The sequence below is a fragment of the Anarhichas minor genome, unplaced genomic scaffold (assembly GCF_050575085.1).
Source record: "Anarhichas minor isolate MPS153535 unplaced genomic scaffold, ASM5057508v1 ptg000032l, whole genome shotgun sequence".
In the NCBI taxonomy this organism is placed as follows: domain Eukaryota; kingdom Metazoa; phylum Chordata; class Actinopteri; order Perciformes; family Anarhichadidae; genus Anarhichas; species Anarhichas minor.
The window spans coordinates 599,014-615,206 of NW_027466478.1; the positions used below are offsets into that span (position 1 = coordinate 599,014).

Sequence of the window (16,193 nt, forward strand, 5' to 3'; positions counted from 1 at the left end):
GAGGCCTTTCTGTGGGTTTTGACGACTGCAGGCACGAGGGTGCTTTGTCATCATAATATTGAAAGTGAGTTTTGCGAGAGTCTGTGCCTTTTGGCCATGAAGGTGTGCGCCGCCCTGTTTCACAACTCATTAGAGTCAACATTTTGATTGACTGCCGGCTATTCGAGCTGATATTGGAGTTCATAGGAATTTCTAAAGCTCTGTGCAACTTTCACATTGAGAGTTTTTATACTTTTAGTGGTACTTTTTTTTTACCTTGACAGTAAGGTCATAACACCTGAGAGCCTTAGAAAAAAAGTACAGACAAACAGATTACACATTATGTTTGTTTCCTGTGCTTTTCTCATTTACTTTAATAAAGTTGCATGTTGTCTTCTTGCTCTGTGTACAGAGGATGTACCATCTGGTCTCTCCACGTGATTTGTCTCTTTCATTTCCTTTACTTGTATTTTAAGATATTGTTGCTATAGCTATACTCACTTCTGATTGGCCAGGTTGTCATATAGAGCCTTTTGTGTAGCATCTTGAAGTAAGCTGTGGATGTAATGTCATGTAAAGTGACTTCTCGCTCTAATGATGTTAGTTGTTCTGAGTGTCTACTAATGACGTGGATGGGTTTACATTGGAGTTAGTTGAAACACATGCAGACGTTAAAGGGTGCCTCTGTGTGTCGGCATCAGATGCTGAGCGACAATGCCCAAGCGTCGGTATTTCACACACAAAACACCAATGTGTCGGTTATTGAAGAAAGACAATATTCTTGAGCAGCACATTTGAGCATTTATTTAATTTGTCATTGTACACTTTACATTCTACAAGCAGGCTGGCTTTGAAGCTTTGACATAATAATCAAAGTAATCTGGAACTTTTCTTCCACATTCTGAATACAAAAAGCACTAGCAAAATATTTCACACATTTCTATGTTGGCTGCTGGCCGTCGAAGAGAGTCAAAAAGATTGGGGCCAATTATGTACGTCTCCCTTGGCTGATAATGTGCAGATGCGTAGATCTGCTCAATGTGTTTGTTGTTCATGTTGTATCTCACCAAAACTCTGTCCTTGTTACTTTCAGGGTCGCTGCGGTTGTAGTACCTCCTGACTTCATAAGGCAGTTTGTCGGCGTGGGCAGCATGGAGGTTTCCAACGGTGTAGTACTTGTATTGCCTTTTGTCCTTTATTACTGGAAGCAGACACCTGGGCCCTCGGTTCTTAAACTCATGGAATCCGTACTCTCCTAGCGTGGGATCGCACAGCGCCACCATGTTGTTGTCCACGCAGTCCTGAACGTACCACACCAGAAGCTTGAGGCCGTGGCGAGGCGGCGGTTGACCGAACCCGCTGTCCTGCAGCTCTTGGTCTGAGTCGAGTGTTTTCAGAGAGGTCAGAGCGACCGACAGCACCAGCGCTAACTGAAAGAAGATTTCTTTGCCCTGTGCCATGTCGAGGTTATCTTTAAAAAAACATCACAACATCTTGATGAAACCATTCCACTGTACACGGGTGTAACTACATCACATAACAGTTTTATCCTCACCTCTCAGTTGGTAATACGAGGAGCAAGTTTGTCTGTAACAGCCGTCTCAAAATGTGCCTCCAACCACAGCCTAACTCTGTACGTTCTGCTGCAGATGGAAGAGCCGCTGGGCCCCGTGGTCGACTCCTCTCTGTCTTGTCTTTGGAGGATGAAAGCAGCGTACTTGTTATTTTGACCAGAGGTAGAGCTATTTTCGCTCTCTATTTGCCATGAAAGAGGAAGTGCTGTGTTTGCTGCACAGCTGGGGTCTGCACAGAGTTTGGTTTCTAATCAGAGTTAAGCCTCAGTTTGAAATAGCATTTATAATGTTGACGATTGCAGAGTTAAGGTTTCAAACTGTAAGTAGCATGTTTACAGAGTCATATGTAGGACATGTTCAACTGTGGCGCATGTGCTTGCGTTGTGAAGGAGGAGCAAGTGCATATCAAGATTCAGGCTCACAGGACTTTGTGGTGTTCTGTGGTCTGTTGTTACAGTTTTTACTTCTGCTGTCTCTCCCAATGGTGAACAACATCTGCTGTCAAATGATGTGCAACACGAGGGCTCTGCAAAAACAACAAAAAAACAGCATTAGAGTTAGAGAAACTGTACATTCCACTACCAACTGGCTGTGACTGCATGTGTGCACTATACTTTGATGTCAAATCAAGTGGAGTCAGCTGCTGTGTTGGGTGTGGTTAGAAGTTCATCAGGCCAATGCGGGAATTATACTTACAAAAATACATGTAAAAAAACTCTGCAGACCTTGGGCAGATCAGAGTGTAAAGGCCGGAGATGTACTTTCTTTTAACTACGCGCCTGCATGGCCATCGCTTATCCTGCGTGCGTTTGGAGCTTTGATTGTGTACGACCTCCGACATCAACGTGTGGTTAAAAAGCAAGTATATCACCGGCCTAATAGGTAACTGTAATTCTTACAGAGTAGTCAACAAGAACACCTTCCAAATCTCCACAATGCATCTTATTTCCTGTTGTGGGGCGGGTGTGAAACAAGACACATATAAATAAAGCAGCAATAATTCAATTTTCAAGATTCTAGATACTTTATCACCATTTCAACATAGTCGACAGGAATTTGGGTTGGTGAGGTCACAGAATGCAAAAACAACAAGATCCCCACCTCACATGTAGTGATCACTTTAGGACAGGGGTCTCAAACTCGCGGCCCGCGGGCCAATTGCGGCCCGCGAGACGATATTGTGCGGCCCCCTACCTAACATAAAAGTGTAATGTTAATGCGGCCCGCGCGTTTTTCTCACGCGCACCTTTTTCTCACGTGCACCTTTTTGCCGAGTTGTTGCGCGAGTCGTTGTGGCCGTTTTATATTTACAACGTGAATTAGCGAAACTCGTCACTTGGTTGAAACGTGATTCAGTAGTGACACCAAGTGGAAGGAAAATATATCTCACCCAGTCCCAGTCATGTCTTTCTCAAAACCTGCCGTGAAGAGAAAAGTTGGCGAAGAGCACAGACAATTCCAGGAAAAGTGGGAGACGGAATATTTTTTTGTTGAGCACCGGGGCACTCCGACGTGCCTTATATGCACAGAGAAAGTCGCGGTACATAAGGAGTACAACCTCAAACGTCATTACTCAAAGAGACATGCCGAGGAGTATACAAAATACCAGGGAGATGAGAGAGAGGCCCGGGTCGGCGATCTTAAAACATGTTTACTGAGGCGACAAGATTTTTTTAAGAAAGCGAGCAAAGCGAGTGACGCGGCAGTCGAAGCGAGCTACGTGGTGAGTGAGATGATCGCCAAGGCGGGAAAGCCATTCAAAGAAGGCGAGTTCATAAACATTTGCATGTTACAGGCTGCAAGTATAGTCTGTCCGGAAAAAAAGAGTCAGTTTAGCAACATCAGCCTTTCAGCCAACACAGTGGCAGAGCGCATTTCTGACCTGTCAGGTAACATATATGATCAACTGCGTGAGAAAGCCAAACATTTCTGTGCATTCTCAGTTGTTCTTGATGAGAGCACAGACATCACTGACACTGCGCAGCTCGCAATGTATGTCCGCGGAGTTGATGACAGTTTTGAAGTGATGGAGGAGTTGCTCACAGTGATTCCAATGCATGGCCAGACCACCGCTCAGGAGATATTCCGCCAGCTGTGTGATGCCATTGTGGATGCCAGTTTAACATGGAAGAGGTTTGCTGGAATAACAACCGACGGAGCACCATCAATGACAGGGAGGAAAAATGGACTGGTGGCACTTGTTCAAAGAAAACTGGAAGAGGAGGGTATGGAGGAGGCCATTGCTCTGCACTGCATTATCCATCAGCAGGCCCTTTGCAGCAAATGCCTGAAGTTTGACAATGTGATGTCTGTTGTTGTGAAATGCATCAACCATATTAGATCCAGGGGCTTAAAGCACCGGCAGTTCCGCGCCTTTTTGGAGGAAATAGAGTCAGCATATGAGGATGTCCTCTACTTCACCGAGGTACGTTGGCTCAGCAAGGGAAACGCCTTGAAGAGGTTCTTTGAGTTGAGAGCAGAAGTGAAAGCCTTCATGGAGAAGGATGGGATGGCTGTTCCTGTGCTAAGTGATCCCAAATGGCTCATGGACTTAGCTTTTCTTGTTGACATCACACAGGAGCTGAATGTACTGAACAAGAAGTTACAAGGCCAAGGGCAGCTTGTCAGTGCTGCCTATGACAACGTCAGAGCATTCTCCACAAAACTTGTGTTATGGAAAGCCCAGCTCTCTCAGACAAACTTCTGCCATTTCCCAACATGCAAGGCACTCATGGGTGCGGGCACACCATTCAGTGGTGAGAAGTATGCTGATGCCATTGTAAACCTACAGGAGGAATTTGATCACAGGTTTGCAGACTTCAAGACACACAGAGACACTTTTCAAATTTTTGCTGACCCCTTCTCCTTTGATGTGCAAGATGCCCCTCCTGTGCTTCAAATGGAGCTCATTGACCTGCAGTGCAATTCTGAACTCAAAGCCAAGTTCAGGGAGGTGAGTGGAATAGCAGACAAGCTTGGACAATTTTTGAGAGAATTGCCCCCCACCTTCCCTGAGCTTTCCAGGATGTTCAAGCGGACCATGTGCCTTTTTGGGAGCACATATCTGTGTGAAAAGCTCTTCTCAACCATGAACTTTAATAAGTCAAAGTACAGGTCCAAACTTACTGATGAGCATCTTCAAGCTATACTGAGGGTCTCAACTGCTTCCTCCTTCAAGCCAAATGTGGCTGAGCTGTGTGAGAGGAAGCGCTGCCAGGTCTCTGGTAGCAAGGAGTAGGCAAGAGAAGCCTGAAGAACCGTTCATGTTCTGAAGAACCCGTTCATGTTCTGAAAAACCGTTCATGTTCTGAAGAACCGTTCATGCTCTGAAGAACCCGTTCATGTTCTGAAGAACCGTTCATGTTCTGAACTGTTATTAATGAAGATTGGATCAGTTGTACTTTTTTTTGGAATACTTAATGCGGCCCAGCCTCACCCAGACTCTACCTCCAGTGGCCCCCAGGTAAGTTGAGTTTGAGACCCCTGCTTTAGGACATCAAAGTAGATTAAGTGAGAATAATAAATACTAAAACCAGCATTTACCCTTTTTTCCCCATTTTTGGCCACTTGTAGCAGCAGAACAACATGTAAACACAAGATTGACATGTGCTCACTCTTAAACTTGTTGTGATGAACGTGTTAACAGTTACCTCTTCCCACATCCAGCAGACATGGAGCATTGATTTGGAGTCGTGTCCCTAGGCACACGATAACAGTGCGGCTACTTACTGCAATACACTGCTACAGTATAAATGTGCTTTTCTGGTTGCCAAAACAGTGTGCACATGGTTTGGTCACCTGGGGACACAGCACACAGTTGCCTATGCACACATCTAGCAGGCAAAGAGCAACATTAGCATTCAATATTCCAACACTGAGTCTATTTTTAGCTCTGTTTTTGGTCTCCACCAACTCCTGAGGGAAATATCTGTCTCTTTAGCTGCTAAATGCTCCACTGTGTTCACCAGCTAGTCTCTAACTGTGTCCGTCTGCTGTTTGCTGCTGAGCAGGTAGAATACAGTGGGTTTATCACAGTTTTTTTCACTGAAAACAGCTTCCTGCTTCTGCTGGAAATGAGGTCGATGACAGCGGCGAGTGGAGGGGAACTTCCGAAATAATCATTCTGGTCACTGTGGGTGACATCTTAGACATTACACATACCCATTTCATTTGTTGTTGTTGTAAAAATATTGATTTCTTAAGCTTTAATGTTATATCCAAAAATCAATAAAAGTATAAAAGAAAACAACCACAACCGTACGCATGAGGCATGTATGCAACAATGCTTTTTCCTCCAAACAAGATCTATTAAATGGGATTTGTATTTGATAGTTTGTGTGCTTGCTGGTGTAAGTCAGACAGAGCTAATCAGGGTGAGTTTGTGTTGCTCAGGCTGAGTCCTAAGCTGTGTCCCATTACAGGACATGTCTCCTTTGAGAGACACAGCCTACTATGGTGCACCCTTCAGAGGACTGACGCTAATAGCTTCAACCTGCACCTCTTCCCTAATTGAGATGTCATCGCCATGCTCTGCCATGACCCTCCCCCCACGGAGACTGTGCTCGTTATTCACAGCGGGGCAGGAGGGCCTTATGCAAAGTGAGCCACAAAAGTAAAGTGAAAGGGCCACCTGGCTGCGGCGACATGGAGGGGAATGGGTTAAGAGTAACGAGAGAGGAGTCCGCAATCCATTAATAGCAGAATCCAACGGCCAATGAAAGGTGTCTCTGAGAGTGCGTGAGTCACGGCGACCACACAAGTCGTTGAGCATGCAGCCATAAATTATCACACAAAATAATATGCCGTTTGGTGCAGCAGTGAGCGAGATTAGCCGTGGACAGACAGAGAGATGCACACACACACACACACACACACACACACACACACACACACACACACACACACACACACACACACACACACTCACTCAGGCACTCTCCTGACGGAGATAATAACGATGAAATAATATGGATAAGCATAAGGCTGACATTTTTTCCAGCTTTTGTAAAAACAATCTGAACAGCTTTATGCAGTGTGACTGCAAAACAAACAGCTGCAAGGCTAAACAAAGAGCTGAATCACATCTTGTAGAAACACTTCTCCTGGGGAATACATGAGAGCGATGCATCCATCTCTAAGTAATGCTCTTTGTCTATAGCCATTATTGTAATGTGTTTTCCTGTCATATATATAACATGCATATAATTACAGGTGTATAACAAGTGCTCCATATGACCGAAGTTCAGTACATAGTCTGCAAGATGTGATTGACAGCTCTTGAAAGCTAATAAGAGAACCTTTTTCCTTTTTGTGTCCTGACCTTTTCTAGAAAGATGTGATTGTGTGAAAGCTGTCTCCAGAGTCTTCAGCATCAGCATCAGTTCCTTTACTGCATGTGAAGATGAACTATTTCGTCCAATCCAATGGAGCTCCATACGTAATAAATAATTAAATATATTAATAATCATACACAAATACATAAATTAATCACTACATTTTTAAATAATTAATGAAAGAATGTTAAAACTCAACTCTTTATTTTGAAACATTATTTTACCAGAAACATTATTTTACCATGACCCCTCATGTTTAAACATGAGGGGTCCGTGTATCATTTTTTTAAATAAATTATTTTAGTCAATCTGGTAAATCAAAGAACAAAGCAGAATTTCGTTTTTTGTCGGAGGACAAAAGAGGAAAACATCCGAGTGTTTTCCTGTTTTTCATCTTGAAATTGGTAAACAAATTAGCAATAAATCCAAAACCAAGATCTAGTTTTATTTATAGTAATAATAATATATTTTTTCTTTCTTATTCTTTCGTCTTTTACAACGTAGGAAAGACAAATGAATACGGTTATCCTGTGATGACAGTGGTTATATTTGAAAGTTTTTAGCGGAGACATAACTCTTGTTTTCCTAATTGACTCTTTGATTTGACGTTGCACAGCAACATCTAGTGGCCACAAGCAGCTTATTACCTGCACCATTTGAAGCATGGCGGGAAGTGAGAGAGTATGACCAACCCTGGATGTTCACATCTGAGTCCCCCTCCCTCTGTTACCTGAACTCACCACTCGCAACAATTTATAAGCTATCATGACATTGTGTTTCTCCACCCCACTGCTGTGCTTGCATCCTTGATTGTGAGTTCACATGAATTATTTTTCCAACTAACTTTGGATAAGCCAGTCTTCCTGCAGGTTTGAGCTTAAGCACTTAAGCTACAGATACATTTTAAGAGGGGTTCAAGATGGATGTGCTTATGTCACCAGGTGTAGGCTTGGAGGTGGCAGAGAGAAGCATCCAACAACATACAGAGAGCACTGTCATGCATAATGATGTGTGGATAAGTATGTGGATCCTTGATGAATACATGAAAATCAGTGAAGTTGTCCTCTAGGATGAGATCTTCAGTCTGGGGCTGACGGTGATGGATGCAGCCAATAAAACGCCCTCACAAGGGTACAAATCCACTGATGTGTGTTGGTGTGCGCACGATGAGAATTTCATTGACATTGTCACACTTTTTGTGCTTCCTCGATGGAGCGTCGACATTGACTGAATCAGACTGGCAGTAAAACTTCCCCCGTGAACCAGTCTGACACTTCTATTGAGGAGCTGCCAGGCACCCCGGGGCTGGCTCTACCTCATCCCTTTACTGCAGCGTCAGCCGCCCGCTCCCACAGCCACTCCTGAAATTACCCCGCACACTCAATTTACACCTTGTGTGTGTGTGTGTGTGTGTGTGAGGGTGTGGCAGTTAAAGTCACAGTGAAACGGTAGTTAGAGTGTCCTTAGCTTCTGTGCTGTGAGTTCCCCTGTGAAACTGAATATTTGAGCGGTTTTAGGGATTTGAGGGATTTAAATCAAATTCTTTGCATTTGATTGGACCTCTTAAAAGTGGGCGGGCCTAGAATGTAGCGCTATACGGAGCTACAGAGGACTGTGACACCACACACACCTTCCTTGTCGCTAAAAGTTGCAGATTGATGGATGGATGGATGTCATGATATTGGTTGGTACTAGCTGACGTAAGCACACATCATATTTTATTTTACAGGAAGAAAAGATGACTGGATTTTTTTTGTACATTTTGTTTAGAATAGGTGAATAGTCATGACCAGGGGATGTGATCTAAAAGGGTTAAAAGGGCATTTTGCATTACACCTCGAATATTTCAAGCCTCATACTTTGAGGACAGCACATATAGCGTCTTGACAAAGTATACATCATCAGGACAAGCAATTGTCCCATTTTGTAGCATTGATGCTCAAGCAGCAATTAGATCACATTCCCTTCCCAGATTGGCATACCCTTCTGTCCCCCGACTACTTCCTGTGTATGGACGCCAAATGCCCCGATGTTGCTCAATGTGACGTGCCTGGTGTGTGTGTTGCACTCTAGGCCTTACAGTTCATAATGGCAGCAACATCACACAAAGACAGACCTCCACATACCAAACCCAACAAACAACATTTGAGGCACAGGAAGAAAAGCCACACATTCAGCTGCACACTGCATATTTGGGGCGACCGTGGCTCACTGGGTTAAGAGGGTTGTCTGTCATTGGCAGCCCACTGCTCCCTATATACAGGGATGGGTCAAATGCAGAGACAAATTTCCCCGTTAAAGGGATCAATATAGTATAATAAATTAAAAAATTAAAAAAAATTAAAAAATATGTTACGAAGCATATGTTACCAATATACATGTTGTATATTCAACATAATTATTTTCATACATGTTTTAATGTGATCACTTAATCCCCAACAGTGTAAACTCCACACACTTTGCATGCAATTCTGGTTTTCCTTTGTGGAGAGCAGACTCATGCACACCTCCATCACTATACCGTAGTCTGATTGCTGATGTCAATCCCATTTCATGCAATGTAACTGCACATACACATTGCCAGCGGGCGCTGCCCTCCGTCTGTCTGGATGATTAGCTGTGCATTAACTAGGTAATTTATGTATGAGGGCACTTATTATGACCTGATCCTCTTACCACAGATTGTCATGCCACATCTCATTTATTGTGAAACGCCGACAGAGTCCCCTCAGAGCAGCCATTCCATAGGCCGAGAAAATCGAGCTCAAACGCGATTGCATCTCTCAAACAAATAAAGCCACAATTAAGAGTGTTAGAGCGAGGAAAAATGGGATGCGGTGGAAACAATAAGTGACATTTGCTCCAGTAACCTCTCTCCATCTGTGCCGAGTATGTGAAGGCATAATGAAAAATACAATTTCAATTTAAGATCCATTTCTCATCTCACCGTGGCCGTGAGAAATTATGTTACGAAAACAAAAAGACTGTTGGACAGAGGCTTTTAGTTTGTGCAAATATGTCTCAGAGTTGTTCTGAGGAGACATGAAAACAAGAATCAAAGAAATAAAATGTCTCAAAAGTTGTAACAAACCTGATGGGTAGATATAAAGAACCACAGAAATCAAAGCTCGCCATGTTGCAAACTTCAATGTCAAACAAGCAATCTCAAATATGAAAATCAATAACACAGAGGAATGACTATTTCCATTCATTCATTTGGCATTCAGGAATTTGGAAGGTCAGCAGGTCTTTGAAGACACCATTTCAATTGACTCCTCGCTCTCGCGAACACTTTCACTCAGTTTTGACTTGTTCCGGGACCCGACAACTTGGGAATTTTCCTGCTGGGCCGAGTTAAGTGAACACTGTAGTGCAATCGTTTTGCTGTGTCCCATGTGTGAGACAACTGTGTGCTGTCTGTGTCCTTTGCACAGCTAAAATGTATGGTAATGTGAGTGACTGAAGCACCAAAATTGACAGCATTTGTTGTGCCATCTTTGAAGCCTTATGTGAACTGGGTTGCTCGCTGACACACATAATTATCCAACCCAGTCCCAGTCTCAACTCGCTGCTTGGTCAGTGCCCCTCGGTGTCTGATACTGACGTAACAACAAAACAAACAAGAAAAGTTATTTCGTGTTACGAACAAACTTTTTGTAACCCTACTAAGTACTTTTGTTAGTAATCTTACAAATTACTTGTTGCGTAAGTAAACCTAAAAACTTTTTTAAAAACATCATACAAGTATGGAAGCCCATTTCTGCCACTGTGAGGAAAAAATAAAGGTCCTGTTATCTCGAAATTTCGACTTACTATCTCATAATTTCGACTATTATTTAGCATTTTTGTGACATGCAGACCCTGACATGTCCAAAACTGATGCTGGAGGGCTACCAAGTGCGTCATAGTTTGAACTCAATTCATCCGAATTCCAGAAATACAGCTCTGGTTGTATGCTTATGTTGCTCTGTGGCTGCTGGATGTGTAAACAGGAAAGAGTTGCTAACATGTTATCAATTTTAACAGGTTACAATACGACAAACGTGTGATTTTTAGCAAATTTGTCCCGTGCACATTGTTTCATTCTTGTAGTTATTAAAGCTGCATTAAATCAGAGGTTCCAGCAGAAAATCAGCATACGTTTTTACTCCTTTCTTACATCTCACACACAACTTTGAGTTTTGCACTGAATCTGAAGCCACTTTGAGATTTTCTTTAACCAATCAGATTAGGCCTGCCTTCAGAACAGCTTTTTCCAGCAAAATGTGCCACTAAAACATCTTTGTTTTGTGGTCAGTGAGAGAAGCTTGACCTTATCAAAGTCATGTTTATATGTATTGGAAGTGTGTGAGTGTGTGAGTATGTGTATGTGTGTGTATAGGGCTCAGTAAGTGATGGGGAAGTATCTGGCTGGAGGGCGGCCAGCTCTGTCGATTCTGTAGATAAAAGCAATGTGAAGAAAATGAGAGCAGGAGCTGATTGGACTGAGCGGGCCCCGGCCATAAAAGGAGAAATGAAGACTAATGGACATATGATTGGCCGGGGAGCTGGGACACAAATGAGAGGCTGGTGGCCGGGACAATGAGTAATGACGACTCCATCCCACAATCAGGACATCCACCTACCGAGAGGATCATTGGCCTTTTGGTCTGGATGGCAGGCTCATCGACCACACTCCCATTCAGTAGCTCTCTCTCACACTCACACTCACACACACACACACACACTCACTCACTCACTCACTCACTCACTCACTCACACTCACACACACACACACACACACACACTCAGGCCAGATGGACGCAGCATGAAGGAGAGACCGAACGCATGCACGCAAGACACTCAGCATTTCACTAATGACATTTAATATGACTATTTGTCACCACTTAAAGTTATCGTTCACATCATTATCAGATAAATGAGCTTGCCCTCTTCTTCTTCTCTTCTTTTCTATCATCACCGACTGGTATTTAATCGTCACTCTGAGCAATCATATCACCAGTGACTAAATGTTCATGGAGTCACATCCTTGATTAGTGAGGATTGTATCTCAAATTAACAATGGGCATATCCAAACAAAGCACCCGACACAATTAGGGCTCAAAAATTCAGCATCCGCTGCATCGACATGGGTCTCATTAAAGGACCTAATATATCCAGGCTGTCTGTTAGAGGAACCCTTTGCCTAAATATAGTTTATTATTTCCTGTGCGAGCTCGATGCGCAATGCCCTGATCACTGAGACAAGTGCTCATAAACTACAGTACAACACACTTAGCTGGTTTAAAGGGACAGTTCACCCCAAAATCAAAAAATACATATTTTTCCTCTTACCTGTAGTGCTTTTTTATCAGACATCTCTACGGCCGATACCTCCAAAGCTCTGGAACTCACACCAAAACAATCTAGATCTAGCCATTGTTATCCCAAACACTGGACAAGTGCATGTTATTTGAAATGAAAGGCTCTGTGGGTGGAGTTACCTACCTGAGTTGGCTGGGAGTTTTGCAGTGTGAGTTGGTCAGCTGGACTCGTTTGTTAGTGCTGGAGTTTCACTGCTCCACTTCACTAATGCTGTAGCTAGTCACTAAATACTTCACTTTCTTAATGATAAGATTATTATGATTATGTTATTAAATCCAAAATGAGCCCAACCCCTTGCCTTTTTTTGAAGATAACTCTAGTGTGTTTGCTGGACTCGGTTCTTCTTACATTACTTATTGAAAAAAATACACAAACACATTTTTCCCTCACTCTTAACACGTATGACAGTCAGCAGTCATGTGGATTTGTTTTCATACAGCAGCACTGAAACAATGAGCAGAATATTGCATCCTAAACAAATGAGAAGGACCCAGCAGCAAGATGTGTCTAATCCAACTGGGATGAAACATCCTGTGTTATGGGTGTGGCAACCCCACAACTTCTGTCCAGAGGCAATCATGTGAGCAATAAGTTTTCCTGACTCACGCTCGCTGTAAAGATTAGTTACAGAAAAACCTTAACTCAAAAACACTTTAATGAAATATAAATTAATTCACAGTTGGATAGATTGTTCTTATGACCTTGACTGTGCATAACAAGGTTTAGATCCTTGAAAACTATTTTTAAAGTATTGTATGTTGCATTAAAAAAACACTAACTAAATACTACTACTACTACTACTACTACTACTACTACTACTAATAATAATAATAATAACAATCTCTATTTATAAAGCCCATTTCATACAGACCATGTAGCTCAAAGTGCTACATATAAATAAAAGTGGTAGGAAGAGTGCATGCATTCTGCACTTACATTTAAGTGTAATTTAAAGAATTTTCACAGATAAATAAAAACTGCAAAACATTATACATTTAAAATGATAAATAAAAAAATAAATAAAAAAAGGGTTTGGACATTAAATGCATAACTTAATAACTTGGTTAATATGTATGATGAAGCTGCCATGTGTAGTCTGATGTCTGGTCTTTTTTGCCCCCTAGTACTTTAACTAGCTCCAAAATTAAAAACATAAATCAATCTGTTTTGTTTAATTTACAGGTGAAATGTTTGAAAGTGCAGTAAACAACACACAAGTGCTTAAAAAGACCCCCATCTAGATGATTACCATTTCAACGAGGAACATGATTACACACATTCTGTTGTCATGATCCGTCACTGCAGACACTGAACTCTTCCTGTTTGTTTCTCAGCTTTCAACCACACTTCCTGTCTACTAAAAGCAGCGTCGAGTGGCGGAGAGTCTTTGTCGGTCCCCTGCTCTCCTCTGTCACTTCTTACAGCCGGTTTTTATCCACTGTGATGCTCTGCAGCCCTCTCTCCTCAAAGAGAGCCGCCTGGATGTGCAAACCTTGTAATTCTCTCTGATTAATTAGCGGGGCTTTTTCAGCACTTTGGCCTGATGGCAGCCGTGGGAGCTCAGTAATGGCAATGGCATTTTCATGCTGCTTTAAGTGGGACTTTATTATAAGAAATAAAGTGGCTGGTACAGCTGTAAAGTGGCTGAGTGAAGGGAGTAGTGTTCTGCTCCTATATTTCTGCTCTACGTAGATCAGGGCTGGGAGCTATATTTGTTCTCCTCTTGTCAACGGAAACAACATCTCCTGGACCAACGGTGGAGTGGACACACGCAGTTTAGCTGCAGTGAATACTGACTGTGAGAGTCCTCTGACGGGGCTAACTGACTGCACCGTATGACCTTTTAATAGAGGGAATAACTTCACAGTCATCATGCTAATGCAATCTTTATTTTTGCAAACTGGTCACATATAAGGTCAATGATGTTGTTCATCGAGGGCATAATGTAATGTAGGCATCAGTGTACTTCAGAAGAGGATATGACTTCTGTTGTGACATATTGCCACACCATGAATTATAGAATAAAGAGCTGTACTCAATAAAAGGAAAGGGATGTGGTCTGTGCAAACAATCAAAGGTCAGTAACTGAATAAAGGTGAATTAATTCTTCAGGTTTCTTTCATATTTTATGGGGCGGTGCACTCAAGTCAAGTCAATTTCACTAATTTGCCTCAAGGAGCTTTGTGAAGGACAACACAGATGTCAAGTAATGCTTTAAGTGAAACTGCAGTGGAAACAAGAGAACATACTTTCTTTTTCACTTCATTATATCAGTGTGCAAATATTATATATTTTGTGAGTAAAATCTAAATCTGCAATGTAACCAGTTACATTTCTGTGTCAGGTAAATGTACTGTTATGTTTTCCTCTGAAGTAGAAGTACACAGTTGGTAGTAAACAGTTGAGTTCCATATTAATTAAGTGCTTTTTTGTAAGTTATTTCAGGGGCACAGTGAGTTAAAATAGCTACATATATTCAATAATTCTCATATCTGAAGATCATAATAAATCCATAGCTAGGGGCCCTTTTAGTTGGGGTCCCCATAGTTGCAAGTTGTTTGTCTGAGCGGTTCATGAGATAGCTGCAAGCAGCAACATCACAGGCTCTCAGCTCGTTGTGAACAGGCATGTTTTCAACGGCCACATTTAATGTGATGAAAGAGTTTCAACACGACTTGCATCTTCAGAGTCAGACCGTCGTGGTGCAAATAGACAGTATATAGCTGTTATAGCATATTATTATGCTTCAAATTACAAACCAGGAAGCACCAGGAAGCGAGATTAGCAGGTTAGTTCACTATATTAGCAATCACTATGACCTTGCAAATCAAAAAAAGGTATAACATGGTGCTGGGGTCTGTTTTATACTGCTGGTATTGGAGCTATTAGAACACCAATTAGAAAATAGTGTATAGACATATATATATATATACACAGAAAGAAGAAGCAACACCAACCATAGAGAAAGTGGAAACAAAGGCTGAAACGCTACACACTGGATGCAAAGAACGATGATGAACTGGCACAAGAGGACTCAATACACAAGGAATGAAGGGTGATCACGAGTGACAGGTGACAACAGGGATAATGAGGGACAGGTGAGACAATCAGTCGATCACACAACAGCAGGAATTAAAGTTGTCTCCAATGAAAGAGGTGGAGAGTATCAAAATAAAACAGGAAACACGAATATTACTCAAAGAAAACAGAAGACCCCAAAACCAGGAACACAAAGTCCTCAACAACTTCTTCTAAGGACACAACCAGCAGTCTGCACACAACAACCAGAGGGCACACGGTGACAGACAGCTATTTGCAGCAACAGTGTTGTTCTTTGCTGTAATCTTTTTTTCATATTCTGCATAGGTGGAAGTAGGCGTCCATTAAGTGCGGCAGAGTCAAATGACACCAAACTCCCTGTTGTGTGAACGCACACAGAGCCAGAGGAAGAACACCTGGGTTAACAGAGATAACCACCGTAATGCCAGGTTGAGAGGACAACGTTAGATAGATAAATTATTTGACGTTTCCGCAGCAACCAACAGATATGACATTCATTTCTATTTTTTAACCGTTGCATAAACCAACGCATCCTCATACAGTGGTTTGTTCTCCTCATTTTGTTTTCCTTCAAAAGTCCATGCAACCCGTGTCAATTTCTGTTGTTACATGTATCTTACAGGTCTTCTAAAAAATGTTTCGACAACAAAACTATAGATCTTTGTTTGGGTTCAAATAACTGCAGTAGTGCCGTAACTGATGTACGCATGTTACGTGATAAGGTTGTGGTTTCTCATGGCTCTGCTGGCTGAAACATGGCTGTGTGTTAGACCCATCCACCTCCCCTCCCACCCGCCCTCTGTGGGGTTTTTGTGGTCTTTATACTTCTTCTTTCGACCACATTGTTATTTCTCAGAGTCACTATATAGAGAACGTCAACATC

General features: G+C 42.3%; 2 protein-coding genes across 2 annotated transcripts; one reads left to right on the top strand and one right to left on the bottom strand.

Annotated features, from left to right (window-relative positions):
• Positions 1-768: 768 nt before the first annotated feature.
• Positions 769-1,711, bottom strand: LOC142964823 (uncharacterized). Its single transcript, XM_076105361.1, has 2 exons — positions 1,535-1,711; positions 769-1,450 (listed from the first exon to the last, which is right to left on the bottom strand). The coding sequence occupies exon 2, from the start codon at positions 1,437-1,439 to the stop codon at positions 897-899; it is 543 nt and encodes a 180-aa protein (XP_075961476.1). The 5' UTR covers positions 1,440-1,450; positions 1,535-1,711; the 3' UTR covers positions 769-896.
• Positions 1,712-3,543: 1,832 nt separating this feature from the next.
• On the top strand, positions 3,544-4,791 carry LOC142964827 (general transcription factor II-I repeat domain-containing protein 2A-like). Its single transcript, XM_076105366.1, has one exon. It carries the CDS (start codon positions 3,544-3,546, stop codon positions 4,789-4,791), a length of 1,248 nt encoding a protein of 415 aa, XP_075961481.1.
• Positions 4,792-16,193: the final 11,402 nt, after the last annotated feature.

Excerpts from the sequence above, each read along its gene's own strand:
- LOC142964823 (XM_076105361.1), bottom strand. The coding sequence starts at position 1,439 with ATGGCACAGGGCAAAGAAATCTTCTTTCAGTTAGCGCTGGTGCTGTCG.
- LOC142964827 (XM_076105366.1), top strand. The coding sequence starts at position 3,544 with ATGTATGTCCGCGGAGTTGATGACAGTTTTGAAGTGATGGAGGAGTTG.